The following is a 24,246-nucleotide window of genomic DNA, read 5'->3' as shown; positions in this document are numbered from 1 at the left end:
GAAATACGAATCCAAAGCACGGTGAGGTATCACCTCACACCTGTCAGAATGGCTAACATTTACAACTCAGGCAACGGCAGATGTTGGCGAGGATGCGGAGAAAGAGGAACCGCGGTGCACTGCTGGTGGGAATGTAAACTGATGAGCCACCGTGGGAAACAGCATGGGGGGGCTGGGTTTTGACACCACCTTCGTGAAGAAATCCTTACCGATTTGCTAGCTGCCCCTGCTCCACATGTCACAGGAGAGGGTTATGTGGGTTGTGATTCCCCCGACCCTGAGCTCTTCGAGGAGAATCCAAAGCGCCTCCCCATTCCGACTGAAATGAACCGAAAGGTGAGGAAAACCCTGTCCCAGTGCGGCTTTCCTGTGACAGATCACGTGCTGTTCGTGGTCGTTTCAGAGGAAAGTCATAGCACGGATCTCCACACGTTGTTCCGGCTTTTTAAAAGCTACCGAAAGGATCCAACGTGAAGGTACAAGCAACAAGGAAAATCAGATTTTACTTCCAGGTGGTAAACTGTCACAAGCCTTCAACATTAACACAAGTGAAGAAAATCGTTAGCTTTGTAGACCTGATGACATTTAAAGATGGGGGGGGGGATATATTCTGGAATATGAAGATATTGTATGTCGATTAAAACTATTAAGTGGGGGTTCCTGGGTGGCTCCGTCAGTTAAGCGTCTGGTTCTCGATTTTGGCTCAGGTCATGATCTCACCGTCATGAGATCAAGTCTTGCTTCAGGGTCCATGCTGGGTGTGGAGCCTGCGCTCCCCATTCCTGCCCACGTGGATGGGGGGGGACGGCCCTGGGGTTGGGGACTCCTGCCCGAGCTGCTGTCCTGCCCACGTGGATGGGGGCGGACGGCCCTGGGGTTGGGGACTCCTGCCGGAGCTGCTGTCCTGCCCACGTGGATGGGGGGGGACGGCCCTGGGGTTGGGGACTCCTGCCCGAGCTGCAGCTGCAGCCTCGTGAGCTGTCAGCTGGGAATCAGTGGAGTTTACAAACTTGCTTATCACAGCCATACTTGTGATTTGGATTACGTAATTTAATTATGTGTTACGTAAAATAATGAAACCTTTGTGTAAAAGAGGAGACTACTCAGTCCTGTGAAAACGAAACTCAGGGTTTGGGGAAGGATCGTCAAAAGGAGAGTCAAACCCCAATGCCGATTAGCTGCGCCTTAGGTAACTATAAACTGTAGGGGGAAACGTAAACAAGGAATCTGCATTCATACCATCGCTTCCGTGGAACATTCCTATTCCCCTTTGGGAACCAACCCGTACCCACAAAAGATTCAGCCTGGGCATGAGCTTATGCCCAAACCCGGTGACTGGGAATCCTGATCAGGTCTGTGTCACAGCAGCAATAACAAAACCGGAATTCAGACTCTGCCCCTCACCTCCCCGCCCCCCCTCCTGCCCCAAAGCACAAGTTGCGGGACTTAATGTGCGCTCAAATGTGTGAAGCTGAAATACCTAAGACGAGCCTAGGCCTTATTTTTATGACTCTCTGCTTTAGCCGATTCTTAATCTGTCTTGATTACCTGAACTATGAAGTGTTTAATGTTCCGGGACAGCGTTAATTTCGTTGACCTAGGGATGCGCTCTCCTTGCTTCCACGTTTGCCTGGAGAGGTTTAGAAACAAACTTAAAGCCACGCCTGCAAACTAACGTGAAAAGGAAAACAAGTAACAAGTAACAGGAGAGACTACAGAGAGAACTGTGTAAATCGGCCTAGTTAGAGCCAGTGACATCAGCCCCTGACAAACAGAAATCTACAGACTGGCAGACGGAGACCGTCAACACGACTCCAAGGTACCTGTTTCGTGCTCATGGCTGAATGAGTCCGTGGCTGCCCTTTCACAAACTCACAAAGGATGTCCGGCCAGAGCCAGGGCAGAGTCAGACCCGTGGCAGCCTAAGGGGAACGTAGCATTGCTGTGCCTCCTGGCCTCCCCGCACCCACCCACCCTGGTCAGTCCTGCTCCCCTCGGGCTAAGAACGCGCACCAGGCTGCACAAAAGTTCCCACGGTTCCAGTATCCCCCAAAGCCAGGATAAGGACTCCTTGTTCAGTTTTCAGAAGACTCAGTGTTAAGGTCCCAAATGCATTAAAGAAGCACACAGGAAAAAAAAAAAAAAAACAAAAAAACAAAAACATAAAATAAAATAAAATAAAATAAAATAAAATAAAATAAAATAAAATAAAGGAGCACACAGAAAGCCAGGCAGTCGTGTGAACAGTGTGCAGTGTATGGACCACTGTCCGGCTCAGAGGCCAGTCCTGCCTCGCACTGGCCGCTGGGAGGCTGTGTCCTGCAGCAGGGGGCCGTATCTATGTTCCGGCCTAATGTCACTTCCATCAATGACCAGCAGCCTGAGAGCTTTAGGATTCAGGAGGACGTTGTGATGAGAACACTTTTTTTTTTTTTTTAGTTTTTTAAAATATTTATTTTTAAGAGACAGAGAGACAGAGCGCGAGTGGGGAAGGGGCAGAGAGAGAGAGAGAGAGAGGGAGACACAGAGTCGGAAACAGGCTCCAGGCTCAGAGCTATCAGCACAGAGCCCGAAGCGGGGCTCCAACCCACCAGCTGTGAGATCGTGACCAGAGCCAAAGTGGGACACTTAACCGACTCAGCCACCCATGCGCCCCTGTGATGAGAACATTGTCAAAGGACACATTTCGGCTACTCTATAATTGGTGGTGAATTTGCAAGTAAGCTGCATATTGAGAAGTGGGACTCCAATGAATTGCAAAGCAAGCCTTGCCCCCAGGTTTATTCTATGCAGACCATGTCTTCACAGGAAACGTTTAGAATACCGATAAGTGTTGCATATGCCATCAGGAGCCTATCTATGCTGCCTTCTCGCTCCACCTGGATTGTTCCAGAAACCATGGAATTCCTTGCTGGAGCCTCTCCTCCTCCCCGGGGATCTGGTGCAGGTCAGCATTTCACAGAGAAGTCTCTCCTCGGTCACTCTCCTGCTTTAAACACAGGAGGAAAGGGGCGCCTGGGTGGCTCCGTCGGTTAAGCGGCCGACTTCAACTCAGGTCATGATCTCGCGGTCCGTGAGTTCGAACCCCGCGTCGGGCTCTGTGCTGACAGCTCAGAGCCTGGAGCCTGTTTCAGATTCTGTGTCTCCCTCTCTCTCTCTGACCCTCCCCCGTTCATGCTCTGTCTCTCTCTGTCTCAAAAATAAATAAACGTTAAAAAATAATAAAAAATAAAAAAATAAATAAACGCAGGAGGAAGATCAAACTCCCTCGCGTGGCACACAGGGCCCTTTAAAAGCTACCCCCGGTCACCTTCCTACTCCCAGCCTCCTGCCACACAGCCCCACACGTTCCTGCTTCTTCCCTCTCCCTGGGATGCTGCCCGCTGTTCCCACGTCATTCAACTTATCACACGCAGAAAATTCCAGGAGCAGATCAAATGGCATCTTTTATCAGTAGCTTGTTGTGTATCTCACACGTACCTTCCATTTCTCAGCTCTGTGCTCCCATAACATTCAATTCCCATCTCTATGACAGCCCTTTCCACACCGATTACAGCCAGCTCCCTGCCTTCCCAGCAGGCTGTCAGCCTCTCCAGAGCACGGACGCTATTTCCTTCATCTCGGGTCTCAGTGCCTAGCACAGGGCGGGATCACAGCAGATGTGCGAGCTAATAATGATGCTGACAACTGAAATGATCCTGCCATAATAAACGGAGCCACAGCTAACACTTACTGATTGCCCACGAGGCACCAGAACTGTAGGTATTTGATACATTCTATACAATTTCATCTATGCCCAACTCTGAGGACGCAGTGCTTTCTCATACATAGATATTCTGAGATCTTAAACTGTTTAAATACTTTTCACAAGCTCTCAGCACTAATAGGGGGTGGAATAATGATTTAAACGAGGTCTCCCTGAGTCCAAAGTCGATGTTCTGCAAATTCAACCTGAAGGATGCTCTGATTTGTTCTGCATGTATTATCATTTTCACAGTTTAACATTCTACATCACTATGAAACAGATTCTAGTGGCATAAACACATTCACATCTTCGGTGTTACCAAAAAAGTCCTAATATTGACAATTAGCTCCATAATTTGCAATTTTAAGCTTCTCTGAAAGATGTCCCATTAATACACCATAAGCTATTAATAAACACGTAAGCCTATGTTTAGCCTACTATAGACAAAACTTCTTAATGAAACATTTTTTTTCTTTTTTCATTGTTTTAGGGGATGAATGGTGGGGAGCATAAGGAACAGGTAGAGTTGTTTCCTGGAAACGTACTCTACTGGTAAAAGTTAATCTGAATCTCACATAAAGAGAACATAATATTGGGGCACCTGGGTGGCTCAGTGGGTTAAGCGCTGACTTCACCTCAGGTCAGGATCTCACAGGTCATGATCTCACATACGAGTTCGAGGCCCGACTGGGGGCTCGGTTGCGTTCATACGCGAAGAACTGAGCCCCCAAACAGCCCAGGGGGGAGTTTTTAGTATATTTCCCCTTCTTTGTCTCCCATATATGGTAACACACAAACATGCGGTCTGAGTGGTCTCATGCTACAAGGTCATGAGGGATGTTCTCAGGTGCACATAGAGCCAGGTTGCCTTGACGATTTTTTTCCTCCTTAGGGAGGGGACCCTATCACAGAGCCTGCTTCAGATTCTGTCTCTCTCTCTCTCTCTCTCTCTCTGCTCCTCCCCCGCTCATGCTCTCTCTCTCTCTCTCAAACACACAATAAACATTAAACAGTAATTAAAAAATTACGAAAAGAAGAGAACATAATACTAATGCTTTACTGAAAGACATGAACGATACAGTGAATGAGCTTCGACTTTCGTTCTGACGATAAATTTAGAATTGTTTGTCCTTTCGGCAAAAACTAACTTTTGTTTTCATTTCACTACTTTGCCCTGCCTAAGAAAGCCCGTGTGACGGATGGCCTTTTCCGAGGCTTTACATCAGAACTTGTGACCTTAGCACATCAGTGAAAAGGCCTTTATTGGGTTACCAGGGAGCATGCGTGCGCCAGGCACGCCAGCCCCTCGTCTCGTAGTCGAGACGTACTAACAAGTACTTAGCAAAGAGGCAGCAGTACTGAGCCACAAAGGGGGCTCCTGCTTCGTGTCTAGCAACCCCTCCTTTGATGGTTGAGTCCTCCCGCCCCAGCAATGACCGCAATCACACCCCCAGGCAGCCAAACCCGTCCGCGCAAAGCTCTCCTTTAACGCTTCTCCCGCTCCGCTCCCGAGAAACGCCTACGGCCAGGCAGCATTTGCACACTCACTTTTTCAGTTTTTGTCGAATCCCTGCGTCTCTAATCTCGTTCCGAAGGTCCTCGAACCTCTCCGGCGAGCTCAAGTTGCAGAACACCCGGAAGTCGGCGTAGGGGGGGATGCCGTGGTCCCGCCCCCTCTGGATGTCTGTGGCCGCCAGATCCCAGGCCACGGAGCGGGCGCTGGAGAAGAGCTTCTCGGTCCGCTCCGGGCTCAGCAGCTGGGACGGCACCCGCAGTTCGGCCGCCGTGCCAAACAGCCCCCGAAGGAGGGGGTCTATCCCGCCCTCGTCGATTATCCTGGACGGCGCAAAGAAGGCCTCGTGCAGTGGCAGGTGGCCTTCGGGGATCTCGCCGAAGCTGCCGTTCAGCCGCTGCAGGACCGGGCTGATTAACGTGTGGCCGAACCTGAAGGCCGCGGTGGCGAAGGAGTTCAGGATGCCCGCGTTCACACTGGGGTCGTAGCCCCGGTACCCCCGCAGCAGCCTCATGCCCGGCTCCCCCAGGATCTTGGGCAGCCAGTGGCTGTAGGTGATGTGCTGCAGCTCGGCGCCCACGATCTTCCTGGCCTCGTGGTACAGGGTGTCTCCGTCCCAGTGGGGGTTCAGGGCGCGCAGCTCCGCGGCCAGCCGGTTGTGCTCCCGGAGCCACAGCGTGTGCATGGCCGTGAGCGCCGGCTGCTAGTTGGCCAGGTGGTCCCAGGCCAGGAAGCAGGGGCTGCGGCAGGCACAGACCGGGCACGCCGCGCTCGGTGGGCGGGCAGGCGCGAAGGGCAGCAGGTGCTTTCCCGAGGGCGCCCACGGCGGGCCGGTCCTCAGAGCCCCCGCGGCGCGGCCAGGTCCCGGAGCGCCCGGGACTCCCGCTCCGAGCTCCCGTACACGTTGGAGCCGTCGAGGTAGGCGGTGAGCTGGTTGGCCTGCTCGCGCGCGTACAGCGAGCGCGTCGCCGGCGACGTCGCGCCGCCGCCGCACACGGGGCTGGAGCGCGCGAAGAACAGGCAGGCCGCGTGGGCGCGGCGGGGGTCGCCGTCGGGCAGCTGGATGGGGAAGCAGGGCGGGTCGTTCGTGCACACCGCGCTGCACGGCCGGCCGTCCGAGAAGCGCGCCGTGCTCAGCGCGGGCACCGTGTGGCCCAGGTCGTGGTCCAGAAACTGGCCCCACTGCATGAGCATGTGCGTGTACCGGTCGTCCGGGGTGACCGTGGCCGTGGCCGCCAGCTCCGTGGACACCAGGCTGGGCGGCGGGAGGGGCCGGCGGCCCGCGCCGCGCGGCAGGTTGAAGCCGTTCTCGTAGGCAGGCTTCAGGATGCGCTCGAAGGCCGTCCGGGACGCGCCCCACGCGGGGTGCTGCAGGTTGTTGCACGTGCCGTCCGCGGCTCGGTACTTCTGGTGGAAGCACAGGTCCGAGCAGTCGGGCACCTGCCTGTGCGCGGTGCAGCCCGACAGGTTGGCGAGGAGGCTGAGGTAGCGCGGGGACACCAGGTCGTTGTAGCGGAATTCTGAAATGCAGAGCAGCGAGGGAGGGAGTGAGGACGGCGGTCCCTGGGGCGGAGGGAGGGGAGGGACCTCGGACCCAGGGGCCGTGGGGACGGGCCACTCCGGGGGGGGGGCACACGTCTTTCCTACATCCGGCAGGATTTCATTAGAACAAAACCGAAAGTTCCAAGTTCTAATAAAAGCGGGGGGGGGGGGGGGGGGGGGCGGGGGGGACGCCTGGGTGGCTCCGTGGGTTAAGCATCCGACTTGGGCTCAGGTCATGATCTCACAGTTCGTGGGTTCAAGCCCCACATCAGGCTCTGTACTGACAGCTCAGAGCCTGGAGCCTGCTTCAGGTTCTGTGTCACCTCTCTCTGTGTGTCCCTCCCCCGCCTGTGCGCTCTGTCATTCTCTCAAAAATAAATAAACATTAAAAAACTTCTAATGGGGGTGGGGGATGCTTAGTGATGCCTCTCTTAGGAGCAATGACTACCTGCTAGAATGAACAAGAAAGGAGAGACACGTACCAGTTCTCCTCAAACTCCTAGTTCTGCGTCTTTACCAATATAATGTTGGTAAAGATTTGTTATCACAAGATTGTAACTTTTTTTTCCCCCAGTTCAGAATCCTTTCTTTCAGGTTTTGTGCTCCTGGAAGACAGGGTCTAAGATGTGTTCGTGGGGATGGTGTGAAGATTAACCCGAATGATATCTGACATGCAGGGGTGAAGCAGTAACTTCCAAACTATTACAAACTGCCACTCCCCAGGGAAGGTCCCACACAACCCGGAGGTGTTCTGGAGCCCCTCTTTTAACAGAGCTTAAAAAACTGCAGCATAATCTGAAATCTGCAAAGACTGTTCACTAAGTCCTGTTTGCTAAGAGTTATTGTCCCTAATGAATCATCAGGAACTGGCTCATGATACCAAGACCACTTGTCTTTCATCTGGATAAGCTGGTCTCGGGTTGGGCCGTCAGATACCTTAATCTTGGAAATGTACAATAATCTTCCTGTATATAAAGACTTGGATCCTAGGTTCACTTTCAGGGCAAACTGATCCTGGAGGGAAAAAAAAACGGCCTTTAACTTCACAAATAGTAAGACAGAGGTAGAACAACATAGTGGGTTTTTTTCTTGGGAAAATTTTGCTAATGCTCTTTCGTATTTTTTTTTAACGTTTATTTATTTTTGAGACAGAGAGAGACAGAGCATGAACGGGGGAGGGGCAGAGAGAGAGGGAGACACAGAATCAGAAGCAGGCTCCAGGCTCTGAGCCATCAGCCCAGAGCCCGACGCGGGGCTCGAACTCAGGGACCGCGAGATCGTGACCTGAGCTGAAGTCGGACGCTTAACCGACTGAGCCACCCAGGCGCCCTGCTCTTTCGTATTTTAAATGAGAATATATACTCGGTTTGGCAAAATAAGCATCATGCACAGGGGATGCGTATTTTAGCAAAGCTAAATCTGTAGATATTGATTGCTTATTTTCTAGTTATGTATTTAGACTGTTATTCTTGAAAATTGCCTCTTCTAATAGATATATGTGAGAAGAGAAATCAAAGACCCATTGTCCTGACCTGAAACTTAGGAATGTAGAACTGGGCTTTCGCAGACCTGACCTTGGCTAACTCATGCTAGTAAGACTCAAAATTAAGCAGCCAGAAATTTGATTCAAGTGCTAATATGGACTCTATGGAAATTTCACTTGGATATTTCTCTTAAGGAAGCTATGAAACCCGAGACATAACGGACCACTAGGGGCTATTAAATAGAGCTTTGGAGAAATTGTATAGGGCACTAAGGAGTGGGTCAGGCACAGAAACGGCCCTGTGCACTGTATCTTGGTTTATTTTCTGAAGGGGAATAAAGAAAGCGCAAACCTCTAGAAGTTGCTGTTGTGCTCACAGAGCACACGGTGTATAGCAAAGAATCACATTCATTTAATTTTAAAGAGAAAGATGTAGAAAATATGAAAGATTTCCATATCAGTCTCATTTGACATTTACTAAATAAACGTCTGCTTTGGGGAAAAAAATACATGAGAATTTCAGTATAGCAAAAGAGAAAAAAAAGAATGGAAGGGATACGTAAGCTATAGACAGAGGAAGGAATTCAGATAAATTCGCTGAATCACTGAGGTGATTCCCATGATAAGTAGAGGCACATTACCCTGGGAGTAAAGCCTTCACTATAGGAAGGAGTAGTATCTTTTGGAGTCAAAAAGTAAGTGCACCTAAAATGGTTCTCCTAGATATACTAGACATATACAGCTGGTAGACCTTGACAGGTTTGGATGTATCGTGATCGTACTTCTTTTGAATTACAGTTCTTACGAGAAACGTCTGCATCCATTTGGTAAAAGCGGTAAATTAATTTCTAAATCACATGGTGTTTTGGAGAAGAAAAGCTGAGGCACGATCAGTTTCGCTACGGACAGTAGGCTGAGAACGGAATGCCTCCAGAAGCCGACCTCTGCCTTCCAGATGAGCAGTGAGCCCCTGCTTCACGTGTTCCTGGGTCAGCAGAAGCGTGTACTCAAAAATCTCCCCAGCTCTGGCTGTCTCCACAGTAAACGGGTCATGCGGATAACGAAACTGAGCCAGCAGATCAGCAGGGGTGCGAGGCTTTCTGCAAGTGACAAAAGACAGCACTGTTCACAAGGCAAGACTGCAGAATCCATGAATCTCACGTGTACTGTGCATTTAAGAATACGTTTCCCGAACAATCAAGAAGAAGGAAAGCTTCACGATAAGCTTCACAGGGGATCTGAGAGTTCTTTTCCTATTTCATTAGTGAGTCCCAAGTGTCAATGGCAGTGCTGAACTCAAAAGATACATTTTTAATGCATCAATGATTTAAAGAGCAGTTTTGTATAAAAGGCAACACCTATGGTGAAAAATAAACTTGTGGGGTCCACACATAGGTCCTAGTGAACCCTCTGAAATAGTGTGCAGTGCACCCAGTTTCTGGGTCGTGGCACTGTCTTCTCTTTCCTCATATGTAACTGCCTGGACATTCCCATCCACCTTTAAAATCCTGCTCAGGCATCACTCTCCCCACAAAGTCTCCCTAATAATCCCAACAAACTACCACCTTCTCAATTACTTCTGTATCATCGTCACATACAACTCTTACGTACGCAACGAGATGTACTTAAATTGCTGACATATTGTGTCCTCCACCACAGAAAGACTGTGTTAGGGATGAGATAATGCCTTATTCATCTTTACATCCCAAGTACCAAGCCTACTGACGAGCACACGGTAGTTACACATTGAAGAACTCAACTAAGTATGTTGAAAGAATATTAGCCACTGAGAATGCGAGACTGAGAGATTTTGGTCAGCTAAGGCACATCTGGTACTCTGTGTCTGAAATCATAATTAACTTTAGATCACAGAACAATAGTGATCATATTAATAGCTCACTTTAATTAAGCCTTTCTATGTGACAGACACTATTGAAACAATTTATCTGTACTAACTTACTCAATCTTCCTAACAAGTATGTCCATGAAGCAGATCTCATCGTTAGCCCCATTTTCCAGGCAAGAAGGTTGAGGTACTAGGACGCTCAGTCACTTGCCCAAGGTCGCCCAGATAGAAAGCGATAAAGTGAGGAATCACAATAGACTATAAGTAGGGTGAATGGCTCTAGAACACAAGTCCATGATCAGGACGCCATGCTGTTTGTAAGTATGCAGGGAAGAGAGCTGTACTCGATTATGGCATTATAACATATTCCTTCTTGACCAACAACTACAAAGACCGGGTATGGGCTTTGACTTTGAAGACAACAGTTCTGTTTTCTTTAATACGTTCAGGGGACGCAAAGCACCCCATGTACCTCCATTAGGACTGACGGGGACTTTGTAGAACTGGAAGGCTTCACCATTCTAAAGATACTGGTGACTCAAATGAAAACAAACCAAAATATTACATTATCCGAAACAAAACTTCCACCTGTAAGCTGTCGGTTCACGACCAGATGTGTTCAACCTGACCATCAGTGTCAACTCCGGAACTGGCAGGAGCACCGGGTCTGATAGTGGTGGGTGGTTGAGGACCTAACAGAGCCCACTGCCCGAGCCCTATTGTGGGGCCACGCAGAGCAGATCTGTGATGTAAATTTCTGCCATTTGGATCCTATGCGGAATAAGTTTCATTCTCTTTGAGGCTGAGCTGGCAATGGTGGCTAGCCCAGAGGGTGATAACACAAAACTGAAGAAAACACCTACTTTGGCACTTTATGCACTATGCCTGCTGTGATTTATGGAGATTATAAAAACCAAGTAGAACTGAAGTGAAAACAATTTTGCAATCAAAATAAAATAAATTCTTACTGTGAAAACAAATGTCTTCGTGTGGAGTTAATTGCACTGTCAACCCTCTGTACCGCGTCAAGAATGGATGATTCAACAAAGTCATCGCCAGCTTGTCTAGCCTGTATTGCTTTGAAAATCAATTCCATGATTAAAAGTATCAACCAGACCTTGCAGTTAGGAACGATCTCATATAAATGGCATTACAAAAACTTCCAAGACAATAAAAATGTTATACAGTGTCCACATGATACTGTCCATTGCAGACGAGTAGGTTAACGATCCCGAAGCAAAGCTTCCAGCAACAATACCAGCATTATTTAGGGAACAAAAACATTCCACAATCTAGTAAAGCTATGTGAAATATTTCTTTTTTTGTAACACCAATTCAAATGGGATCCAAGTGTGTTAGTAATTTGTCATCTTTGGAAAGGTATGAAATGCCTATCTCTTCAGCCACCTTGCTTTAATGTTAAACATTAAAATGAAGTAAATATTATCACATCCCTATGGAGATTTCTTACAGCAAGAATTGAACTCTCAGTAAGAACTCAGTGAAAAATAACTCATGTTGTTTCTATAGCTCTTCAGTGTGTGAGAATTCTATCAATTTGGATATTATCCACAAAGGAAGCTTTTGACTTAAAGTAGAGAGAATTAGTGAGAATTCTCACTAATTCTCATTAGTGAGAATATTAAAAGTGTAACAAGAATTTATATGACATAATTAAAACAATAACTTCTTTGCATTGTTGAACACTGAAAGCGAGAGTAAGTATAGCTCCAACAATTGAATTTAAAGATAATGTCATTAAGGAGATACAAAAGAATGAAAACTTTAAATAAAAATAGGAAGGGGTGCGCTTTATATATTAGCACCTATGTATCATATATTGCATTATATAATAAATTACAAATGTATATTTATATGTATAGAAGTACATATATCTATGTTTATGTATTTTGGACTAGAGGAATGCAAATAGCATTCCACAACTGCTTGTTATAAAAAATATTCCTTTGTATCACAAAAATACACACATATTGGATTGGTTCATTGTCCCAGAAAGATCACTAACAAAAAAAATTTCCAGAAAAAAATACCAATAATATAGATATTATAAGGAAAACAGTAAAATCGAGGTCTCTGCTGAAAGACGTACTTGATAAACTAGATTATGGGCAGTACTTATGAGATGGAGGTTATACTGTCAATGCAATTCAGTCTTTATCATGACCGCAATATTAAAACTCCAGAACATCAATTTTACCTTTTAGAGTTCAAAAATCACATTGGATTAACTATACATTCACTAAAGGTAATTGAAAGGAAACAGAGACAAACTGATTAATTTGATTACATGAAATTAACATTTTCCATTCAAGGAAAGACACAAAGGCAAAAAGGTCACAGACAAATAACACAATAGGTAACATATTTGTAATTTCTAAATCTGACGTAGAATATTCTGTTTCATTCAAGGAATTCTTGTAACGCACTGAGAAAAAATACATACAGTCAAGCTGCAAAAGGGGAAACCCCCCAAATTAGGAAGTATAGAGCAGATGTTGAAAGCCTCATAAATAAAATTTAAAATACCAGTGAACTACCATTTTATGCTTCTGGAGAAAATGAAAAAGCTGATTAATGCCAACCTTTGGCAGGGGTGAGTGGACACGGTGGGCTGGTTGAGAATGTAGCATTGACACTCCTATTTCCAAGATTTTGTTTAGTGAGCTATATATTTTTGGATTTGCTTTTACTTAGGAAATTGACATATGTGCACACCCCCTCACCCAGCAATCGCATTCCCACGTATATATATCCAGAGAAATTCTCAACAAATCCATAAGGGATACAAACGAGAATGCTCATTGCAACTTTGTGTGGAAGGAATTAGGGAAAACTCTCAGCAATGGCAGTGTGGGTGGGAAAAATGTGGTGGACGTACAGTATGAAATACCATGCAGCAGTTAGAATTAGCTGGGTGGACACATGCACTGATGCTAAAACGCGTGCTTAATGTAAGAATTACGAAGCTGAGAGATTACCAGAAAATGATTTAATTAAATATAATGTGAATGCACTGTAGTTGCTACATACATAGTGAGCATGTGGCGAGGAGGGGTATTGGCTTATGAGCAGATGGATTAATCAACCCATTAAGCAATCAATCAATATAACTGCAATGATTATGAGAAAACAATATTCTCCAATACCTAACATGATATATACCTTGTGGTATGTTCAAAAACAGGTCAGGAAGAATAAGCCCACTCAAATTGTTATGTTTACTTGATAATAAAGGTACCAAGATCAATCAAATCAATCTGGGCTGACCTGTTGGCGGACGAGACGTTAGCCTTTTCTTTATCGTTTCCTTTTAAGTCCCTTACCCGCGAACCTCAAGTGTAGAGAGTGGCGTCAACGATGTGTTCTTATTTATGACAATTACTGTCATTGGACCCCTGCACCTGTGTGCATGATACACGATCAAAGGTCTATTTGGATTTGGAAGTAAGAAGGTTATGTGTAGGGCTGAGTTATCACACAGTGCACAATGCCGGTCAAAACTCAAAAGGCGGTTCACTATGGCAGATAGAACTTGGGAAACGATATCTAAAGTTTGGGAGAGCATCGATTAACATGTTAATCTGAATTTTATTTGTTTCATAATTTTGCTTTTATTCTGCTTGTAAAATAGTTTGGCTATTATGGTTGTATAACATGTATAGGCATAAGGAATTTTAAAAAATCTCATGTTCATCTTTTGACTTATTCATAAAGTGGAAATAATAAGACTTGCTCAACATATAGCTCAGGCCAAACATGATTATTACATAAAAAGGCATGCAAAGTTCTCTGAAAACTACAGGTCACGATGCAAATATTAGGTGCCTTTCAATAATGACTATGTTCGAAACCCATAAGTAATCCATACTCTCATACTATTACCAATTGCTCCTCTGTCGTCCTATCATTTCTTCAACTTGACCCGCTTTTTCTCCATGTTAATAAGAAACCAACAAGTGCGGAGATGTGAAAAGGAGAGAAAAGTAACAAGAAAAGTGGCAAAATATGTAAATATTGTTTGCAATAATTAAATTATAATGTGCACAAACAGAAAGCACATAAAAGTTGTTCACAGATTATTAAAAGTACATTAAATATGTAGCATGTTCACAAAGAAAATATTTGTGGTAACAATAACTCTCACTTATGTCATTTTAATTATGAATTCTTAAGGTTTCATAGTTTTATGATAAAATAAAACGACCCTTTTTACTATTCATTCGGTCTCAGTATTGTTTTATTTGCTATGGTACAAATTGCGAACAGATTTCCATAATGTTCTCAGAACAGCACTGCATTATGCGGAGCAAATTCAGTTTATTGGGGCACATTAGAATCAAACAATACTGTTCATATTTTATTTGTCTTAAAAACTACCTCAGTTGACGTTGTAGGGGTAGAATGTTCAGAAAATGTTGAGTATATTCTCCATCTTTTTATGCAAAATTTTGCAGATGTGAAGGAAGAGCCAGATCATTTTCTTTTGTTAAATCTTGGGCTTAAAATGGGGGGAAGAAGTCTCAGTAGGGTTACAGAACGAGCACGTTTAAAGTTGTCTAATGAACATCTCCTTTCAGTTCTGTCCATGCACCTGTCACCTATCACCTCCAAGGAAGATAAAGTGCAAAGATAAATGTGAGTCCTTTGAGGAAAGGGGAGTTTGGGGTCATGGCCCACCAACTGCTGTGAGCCCACCCTGTCAGAGCATGGCCCAGATGGGAAGGATGTGGCAGGGGGTGGGGGCTGGGGGGGAGGAGGGAGAGGGCAGAACAGGACGGAGCCAGAGGAGGAACACTGCCACAGGACACCTTCGCTCTCCCCACAGAATCCCTAGACCTCAATAAAAGCTGAGTTTCTTTCACAACTGCATATTCTTTATCTCCCCCTCCATCTTGGAAAAAAGTAGCCAGGTAATGTAACTATCATAACTAAATAGACCTTACCACATTAAATCTTCCCTTAAAGAGAACGGCAGACTGCCAATGACGCTGGACAGAGATGTCCTAGGAAACCAGACAGTCCCACAGCATACAAATGGACACTAATGACGGCCTCTGTGAGATAATTTTCTCTGAATAGCAACAACTCTGCCTTACTCATCATTTTGCATCATTAAGTATGTAAATGGGCTCACTGTCTTGCAGGCTCCACCATGATTTCAGAAATGGGAAAGGAAAGACACTAACTACTTCTTTTTGGTTTTAATAATTGAGATGTGCCTTTGATTTTCATTATTTGCTTTCTTTGTAATTTCTTAGCTATCCAAACATTACTACACTAAAATTTTGTTCTTGAAATTTAATGCTAATTTTTTTTAACATGTGGCTTATATCAGGATAGACGTATGTTTTCAGAATAGGTTTTATATAGGGGTGCCTAGGTGGCTCAGTCTGTTAAGCGTCCGACTCTTGGTTTTGGCTCAGGTCATGACCTCACGTTTCCTGACATTGAGCCCCACGTGGGGCTCTGGCTGGCAGTGCAGAGGCTGCTTGAGATTCTCTCTCTCTCCTTCTCTCTCTGCCCCTCCCCTGCTCATGCTCGCTCGCTCTCTCTCTCTCAAAATAAATTTTAAAACATTCTAAAAAACAGTAGGTTTTCTATATAAATGGATGGGAAATGTGTTCAAAATGGATACAGGTATTATAAACATATGCAGATGTGTATTAGGTATATGTTGTTGTTTATAGAAATATTTCACCATTGTATTGTTAAAGTCTGACAAGTGAACAAGATTGTCATGTATCTATTAATTATTATGTAAATTAATGACATAATCATGGTACATATAGTAAAATAGCAATTTAAAATGATTCAATATCAATTTTACTTCATTGATATATTTGGGTAAAGATAATTAAAATTTTCTGATAGTTCATAGCTCACTGAGCAACAACTTCAGTGGTTTTGAAACAGATGTTTTGTCTAGACAATGACAAGTAAGTGGATTAGAATGTCAAAAATCTGAGTTATTCATTCACAATTTCAAAAATAACTAGATCCCAAAAGAATTAAATAAGCCAATTGATAATATAGCACTTGGAACACATGGTAAATGCCCAAGAAATGTTAACTTTTTATTAGTAATGTTAGTATCAGTTTAATAAAGGTTATTTACTTAACATAAAAGGAAAGGTCTCACTAACTTAAAATCAACTGATGCCACCTTACTTCTCACTTATAACTTATTGGGTTGAGGATAGAGTCAAAGTAGGGAATATTATAAGTGGAAATATTTAGAAAGCTATTGCAAAAACCCAAATGACCAAAGAATGAACTATAAGAGAGGAGGTCAGGTGGTGAAATGGAAAAGAAGCATTATTTGCAGCAAAAACTGGTAATACAGTTAGGGTAAAGAAGGAGGAGAGAGTAGAAAAAAATCGGAGGAGGCTCTGACTTCCTCCTTATAGAAGGACCTCGTTATGGACTGTATTGAAGGGAGTTCAATTGCGAATACATTCAAGATGGGTTTTTAACATGTGGAATCGGAAGAACTGTGGGTCATCCAAAATGAAATGTCCAACATACAATTCGATCCCCAACTTGGAATTTCAGAGAAGATGACACTGTTTAGATTTATTGTTATATAATCACAAACAGTCCGTGTGTGTTATTTGTGCTGCAAAATTTTCATTTAACAAATGCTGTGTCACTATTTCGTTTTTGGCCTCGTCTACATATTATCCCAGCGTCTCACTGGTAAACATCCCGTCGTGTAGATGTGCTCAAAACTGCTTGAGGACTATTGCTGCACATTTGAATACTATTGGAGAAGCAGAATTCCTACGCCAAGAAGGACTCTTGAGAGTGTCCAATTCCACTTTTTTAAGAAATGAGAAAGTTAATTCTAGTTATGGGTAAGTAAGGTATCCAAAGTGGCTGAGATCAATAAAGGTAAAAGCATGATGACTTAACCCAGGCTTTCTCCCACTGTCTCACACTGCTAATGTTCAATATAAACATCTTGTGTCCTCAGTTAGACTGAGCCATTTTCACAAGCAAGAAATGAGTCAGAAGAACATACAGTGAATTATGAACTTCAGAGCACTTAACGGCATATCAATAATATATATAGGAAGCGTTAAAATAAATCATGTTTTGGAAAAAAATTGTGAGGCTTTTTTTTTTTTTTTTTTTTGGTTTAAAGCAATATGTGTAGCTTTCATATGCCAAATACTATCCAGAGACAGAAGTCTGCAGATCTGTGTAATGTTCGCCAATGTAAAATACTTCGAGGACAGCCTAGGGGAGAGGCTCTCAGTAAATACTGTATCAGCCTTAAAGGCTTTTAAACATGTATTAAAACTATTAAAAATCGATTACATCTATGGAAAAAAAAACTCCTTAAAATAATTACACCTTGCGGAAACCCTTTTTTCTTTTGCTATTATAAATGCCTTACTTTGAACATCAACTCATTCAAATGTATGGTGTATATGTGTGTATATATATATATATATAGAGAGAGAGAGAGAGAGGACTTCCTTGGTCTGCTATATATATATATATATATATATATATATATATGTATAGCCCAGATTTTGCTTTCATTGTTGTTGTTTATTTTTATTATTTTGGATTACTTTCTATGGTTATATACTCCAGTACAGGATGGAAACTCAAAAGGCATGATCCTCTTTGTATCACTTATTACACCCTGAGTGGAGTTACAACATTCCATAACTGCTACACTGGGGCAGGAAGATTGGAAAATCCTCCCATAATGAACTGTCTTTTCCCTTTAATTAGGATGACTGGTGAATGAAAGAGCCTAAGTCATAAAATGTTCCATAAGTGATATTTTATATTGACACATTTCCTCCTCTTCTGCTAATTTTGGCTGTGTGAACACACACACACACACACACACCGCTTGTCTTAAATCTTAAATTTATTCAAAACTTAAAAATGTATATCTTCATATTTTTTCTTCTCTTTATAAAAATATTTCTAATATCATAAAATTTATTTGGTATGAGATGCAAATATAAATTCATCTCCCCTTATATTGACATATAAATGTCTCCAGAGCGAAAAACATAATTTTTTTCTTGACTAACTTCTTTTTTTTGTACTACTTTAACCCTGTAGCCCGACTTTCTACTTTCTGTGCAACAGAGAAGAATAGTGGTAAATGCTATCTATCACTGTTTTGAAATCTGGTGAATAGAGTGATTAATACACATGAATCTAAATGTTTTACTGTTAATGTGTATATATAAAATGGGTAGTTAAACCTCAGTCCACCACAATGAAATTCTTATGCCGGAGATTCTAAAATATTGACCGCTGTGATTGTAGTGTTTGTGTGCATGTGACAGAGCAAAACAGAGAGACAGACAGGGAGAGAAGAGGCAGAGAGAGAATATTTGTTTTTGTGTCTGTTTGTTTAGTGGTAAAGATTTCTAGCATTTCTAAAACATAAAAGATATTAATATAAATTTTATAGTAAGGTTTTTTTCCAAAATGCCCAAGGATATTTTCCCATAGATCTCACAAATAGTTAAGCAGCAGAAAAAGGACCCCATAAATTTATAAAAAGATACAACTGAGGTGCCTGGGCGGCTCAGTTGGTTAAGCATCCGGCTCTTGATTTGGGCTCAGGTCAGACAATCTCAGTGTTTGTGAGTTCAAGCCTTGCACTGGGCTCCATACTGACAGTGTAGAGCCTGCTTGGGATTCTCTTTCTCTGTCTCTTTCTTTCTCTCAAAACTAAACAAACCATTTTTTTAAAAAAGAAAGAAAGAAACACAACTATCACAGATTTTAAATCAGCAAAAACATGAACTCATAGCAAACAGAGAGGAAGGCTAAGATTTTGTAACTTTAAGAAATTCTATATAAGGAAGAATTTCTGATCCTCCTAGAATACATATGTGGCAGTTACTAGCTACATTATTATAATTGTAGGAATAATATTCTACAGAGAATGCATCTTTACAATACAGTATAATAAATATGTGAAGACTGATGTGCCATTAATAAAAATCTGCACTTTATAAAAATATCCCAACAAATAGAATATTTGGAAGTTTGATATTTTAGGAGAATCCGCAAGTAGAAGAGGATAAAAGTACTGTGCTCTATGATGGAAAGATAGTGATATTTCTAAGGATGTGATTTAATTACATAAATCTATTTTTACCCAGGCCTGTATTTATAATGAGAAGAGTTACCCAATATTTTTATAGACCCATAAGAGCTCAAAGGAAAAAATAAATCTGCAAAACCCTATTTATGAAATCTGCCCATTTCTAAGGAAACCAAAAAGCAGGCAAAGCCCAAAATAGTGCTCCATATGCTCGTGGCTGAACTCATTTATTTCCACTGCTGACTGTCAATAAGGCAAAAGCTCCTCAAAAGCCCTGATGTCAGTTCACGTGTCCCCATGTGCTATGCCTTCTCGAATACCTTCCCACGTGGAGAACACGCCCACCCGCCATCACAGCCTGTCTCCATTTCCACAACCAGGGCTGAGGTCGCCTCTTGAGTCTGCCTACAGACAGACTCTCTCACGTCTAATGCAAACTGAGTCAGTGAAAATTTTAAAAAAGGATTTTATTTTTTGTAATACAATGACAACTTTTTTTGAACAGTCACCATTGATAACCAACTGGAAGAGGGCTCCAACTAAACCACCAGACTGATGCTGAAAGGTAAAACAATGCCAAATATGTTGGCCAATCATAAATGTTCCTAAATATTGAGATATTTGTTCTCAGAGTGGCGGATCTCCCCTAGAAGTGTGACTGATTGATTGATTGATTGATTGATTTTTCATTTTACTGTAGAACTAAATACACTAGGTTGGAGCAACTAATACATGCTAAATTCCACTTATTTAGCTATGAATGTATCTTATATTCCAGACTCCACTTTCATTTAGCTATGAATGTATCTTATATTCCAGAATTTTCAGTTACTAAGAAAACATGGTATATATTTATTTGCAAATCCTCACCATTTATGTTCACTTTTGGCTCTGGTGTTTGATACCCTTTCAGGTAGTTTACACTTCAGAGCTTAGATTTTAAAAATAAAATAATTGTGGGGTGCCTGGACGGCTCAGTCGGTTTAGCATCCGACTTCAGCTCGGGTCTTGATCTCGCGGTTTGTGAGTTCGAGCCCCACGTCGGGCTCTGTGCTGACAGCTCAGAGCCTGGAGCCTGCTTTGGATCCTGTGTCTCCCTGTCTCTCTGCCGCTCCCCTGCTCATGCTCTGTGTCTCTCTCAATAACAAATAACGTTAAAATAATAATAATAAAATAAATAAATAAATAAATAAATAAATAAAAATAAAATAACTTTGAGCTAATATTAACATGTTTGACTAGAAAGAACATATAAGGGACCATATAGGGCAGCGAGGCGAATCAGTTAGGAGTAGGGGTAGAAGCTGTCAAAGACATTGATTCGGGTTGTATAAGGAGCCACACTTACCGATGACCGTGAGAAACATGTTGGCCGCAACAAGGCCAAATGGGTTCCGAGCCACACATTCATACTTTCCTTGGTCTGCTTGCCCTGCATCATAGATGGTGAGCACGCCTTCACCACTGACATGGAATTTACCACTCTCCGTAATCTGAACACCTGCCTAGGGAGCGGAAAGAATTGCGACGGGAAGAAAATGCGATCGTTCAAAAAATAACAGCTTACATTTTGTTTGATATAGCTTCATTTGTTCTACAAATATCTGAGCACTCACTGTGTCAGGCACTAGAGGTAATTTATGAATACAATGAAGAGAAGAAAAGAGAGAGGAAGTGCTTGTCAGGAAGCACAGTTTGTCTCCCTCTCTATAATAAATATGAAACTCAAAATTCAATTATGTAATTATTTCCTATTATGATCATTTTAAAATAATTCCCATGAAGGAAAATATACCGTTTATTCATATTTTTCTTCTACAAAAGGGTTCTGACAACAACAGTAAAAATAAAATTTGAAAAGAAGGAAAATTTTCATAAATCTACAACCTAAAAGCATCAAAGATATCTTCATATTACGGATTTCTCTTCTATTTCTTCTACACATGTACTCATAAGCTTTATGTTGCTGCAAAGTTTCACATATCGGTGTTTCTTAATTAAAACACTACCTTAAGAAGAGAAAATGACTACATTTCACATGAAATATTATTAAACTGTATTCAGTTACAGACAGCCTGGGTGGCCCAGTCGATTGAGTGTCCGACTTTGGCTCAGGTCATGATCTCGAGGTTCATGAGCTCGAGCCCCATGTCAGGCTCTGTGCTCACAGCTCAGAGCCTGGAGCCTGCTTCCGATTCTGTGTGTCTCTCTCTCTGCCCCTCCCCCACTCACACCTCTGTCTCTTTCTCGCAAGGGTAAATAAACATTAAAAAAATTTTTAATGTATTCAGTTATTATTAGTATGCTTTATGTACTTTTCATTATTATGTCATTAACTTTAAAAAGTTTTTTAATGGTTATTTATTTTTGAGACAGAGAGAGACAGAGGACACAAAAAACTTGCACGAACTGCAAGATCATGACCTGAACCGAAGTCAGACGCTCAACCGACTGAGCGTCCTTTTAAAAAGGAAACCTTTTAAAAAGGAAAAGATATTGGCTTTCTGGGACTGCACCGGAGTGGAGCAGGGGTAGAGACGCTTCTCTCCTACCCCTCCCCAGGAAACACAGGAAACTGAGAATGGGACCTGCTGTTCCAAAAGAACTCAGATCCCAGTGATGGCCAGTAGGCCCGAATGTAACCAGAAAGGTTCAAAGTGAAAAAAATGCCTTACAGGTCTTCAGATGCTCACAGTTGTCTTTGACCACTACTAGAAAACAAGTCCAAGGTGACCGGTGGCTGGTAGGTAACTCAGGGCAGGAGACGGAGGAAGAAGCAGGACCTACCAGATGGAGGGTAGGTGGAAAACCACCAGAAGTACAGAAGGGGTAAGAAGTGAGCAGGTGCACAGGCAGTAAGGCCCAGAGGGTCTCTTTCCTTCGGGACTGCCTCCCTCCACTTCCTCTTGCGGGACCATCATCACATCTTTGCAAAAAGCACTCCTTTCTGCTGTCCTTACATACGGCCAGACCCCTCAGGCTAAACCTATAGTTCTAAGTTGTTGCTTAGAGTCTCTGAGCTATCAGGCAGATTTCCCATAAATTCCTGATCTCCCTATTTTAGGTAGTTTCTGTTGCTTGTAGCAAAAGTAGCCTAACTCAGAGCCATTTTAAACTCATGAATTGAGGATCACTATAAAGATGAAATGTGATAGTGTATAAAAAATGTCTGGCATATAGTCAGCCCTCCATCAATTCATTTGGGATTTGAAGCTACCTTTTAGAAATTAGACTGAGCTATTTTGCTGACAAGATTATATGAGAGAGCATTTAGTATAATGCCAAATAAGGCTTTAGAGACTGACCAAAATGTGTATTTTCCACTTCCTATTTTTAGTATAAAAATATTCGAGTCATCTCCTATTACATTCAAAAGAAATTATAAAAACTATTCAAGACTATTTGAGAGTACGTGAGCCCAAAGTTTCAGCTCTGAGATCACGATAAACTTAACTTTGTACAGAGAACCACACGTGATGCTCAGCCACAGCACAAAAGGGAGCCACCAAAAATAAGGCCTTGTTGCTATTTGGCAACAACAAAAATAAACCAAGCATTTTCGGAAAAGGGCTTTGCAACTTTTCACCAATGTCACTTTTTGTCAAAATCCTCTGTAAAAACTGACATTCGTATGTATGCAACATCACTTATTTTTGAGAACATCAGAATCTGAGGCCAATCATTTCATTTTAATAACAATCTTAAAATGAAAGAAACAATTACATTGAAGGGATATAGCTCAAAGAACCAAAGGAAGTAAAAGATAGAAATGAGAAGCTATTTGTTTTACAGTCGCTGAGGTCTTGACCTACCGGAGGGTTTTTTTCATATCCCTTTGCTTTAATACCAAGCTTTTCATTCTTTTCTTGCTGTAGTTAATGCCCTACTTTTAAGCCACTTCTGAGTTATTAATTCAAAATTGTTTCTTGCTCGTCACTAAAACTTCTAATCTATGTAAGACAAAAGCAATTTTTCCTTAGAAGAATTTAGTTATGCTTATGAAGCTTTCGTCACCAAGCAAATGAGAAAGGATAAATTTTATCAAAGCCCTGAGCCAAAATCAGATGCAGTCGCTTAAAAGATGAACAAAAAAGAAACAGGAAATAAACTTGTCTCGGTGTAAAATGTATTCCTCGCTAGCAAAAATCACAACAGTAATAAATCAATGTGAGAATAGCTACCTGTTTTCAGTAGGTCACTACATTTGTCAGTGTTTTTAATATTACTCTACTTTTAGCTGAGAGCCTACCTTATTCCAAGTAATCACGGGCTGTGGTTCTCCTCGAGCATGACACGAAATGTTTATATTCTTGCCAACCTGTATGCTCGTGTCCTGAGGTAGTTGAGTAAACACTGGGAGAGCTGTGGAAGCGAATCAAAAGGAAGTCATGTCAATATCATTTTTTGTCAGCGTGCTTCATCCAAGTCAAATGGTATAAACCTGGATATGACATAGGTTAGCCATACTAGTTTTTTTAAAAAGCAATTACTAGGACATCAGAGAGAATAATAAACATCAAAGCCGTGGTACTCAGGATAGATACGAGAACAGAAGAAAAGGAAGAGAACTATACACAGCCTCTATCCTTAATATTTTATTTTTTTTTTCAACGTTTATTTATTTTGGGGACAGAGAGAGACAGAGCATGAACGGGGGAGGGGCAGAGAGAGAGGGAGACACAGAATCGGAAACAGGCTCCAGGCTCCGAGCCATCAGCCCAGAGCCCGACGCGGGGCTCGAACTCGCGGACCGCGAGATCGTGACCTGGCTGAAGTCGGACGCTTAACCGACTGCGCCACCCAGGCGCCCCAATATCCTTAATATTTTAACCCTAACCTTTAACCTTAAATATTTGTAGTATTTACTTCTTCAGCTAAGTAGTGGGTACAAGCATTTTCATTATTCTTTTTCAATATCTTTTCATTAAGTCTAAAAGAAAGATACATGCTAACATCTAAAATATATTGCTGGCTAAAATAAAGCGACTCAATCTTACTTTATTTCCTC

The 24,246-nt window shown here is 42.7% G+C and overlaps 1 protein-coding gene across 1 annotated transcript in view; it reads right to left on the bottom strand.

Moving 5' to 3' along the window:
* The window catches only part of PXDNL (peroxidasin like), a 266,765-nt gene that overhangs the window by 66,935 nt on the left and 175,584 nt on the right, over positions 1 to 24,246 (bottom strand). Inside the window, 6 exon segments of the mRNA XM_032591901.1 lie at positions 5,294 to 6,101; positions 6,104 to 6,778; positions 9,226 to 9,383; positions 11,098 to 11,206; positions 20,587 to 20,743; positions 23,488 to 23,600. Of these exon segments, the coding sequence (XP_032447792.1) occupies positions 5,294 to 6,101; positions 6,104 to 6,778; positions 9,226 to 9,383; positions 11,098 to 11,206; positions 20,587 to 20,743; positions 23,488 to 23,600 (2,020 nt within the window).

Source organism: Lynx canadensis, chromosome F2 (genome assembly GCF_007474595.2).
Source record: "Lynx canadensis isolate LIC74 chromosome F2, mLynCan4.pri.v2, whole genome shotgun sequence".
Lineage (NCBI taxonomy): Eukaryota > Metazoa > Chordata > Mammalia > Carnivora > Felidae > Lynx > Lynx canadensis.
This window is presented reverse-complemented; position numbering and strand designations above follow the sequence as displayed.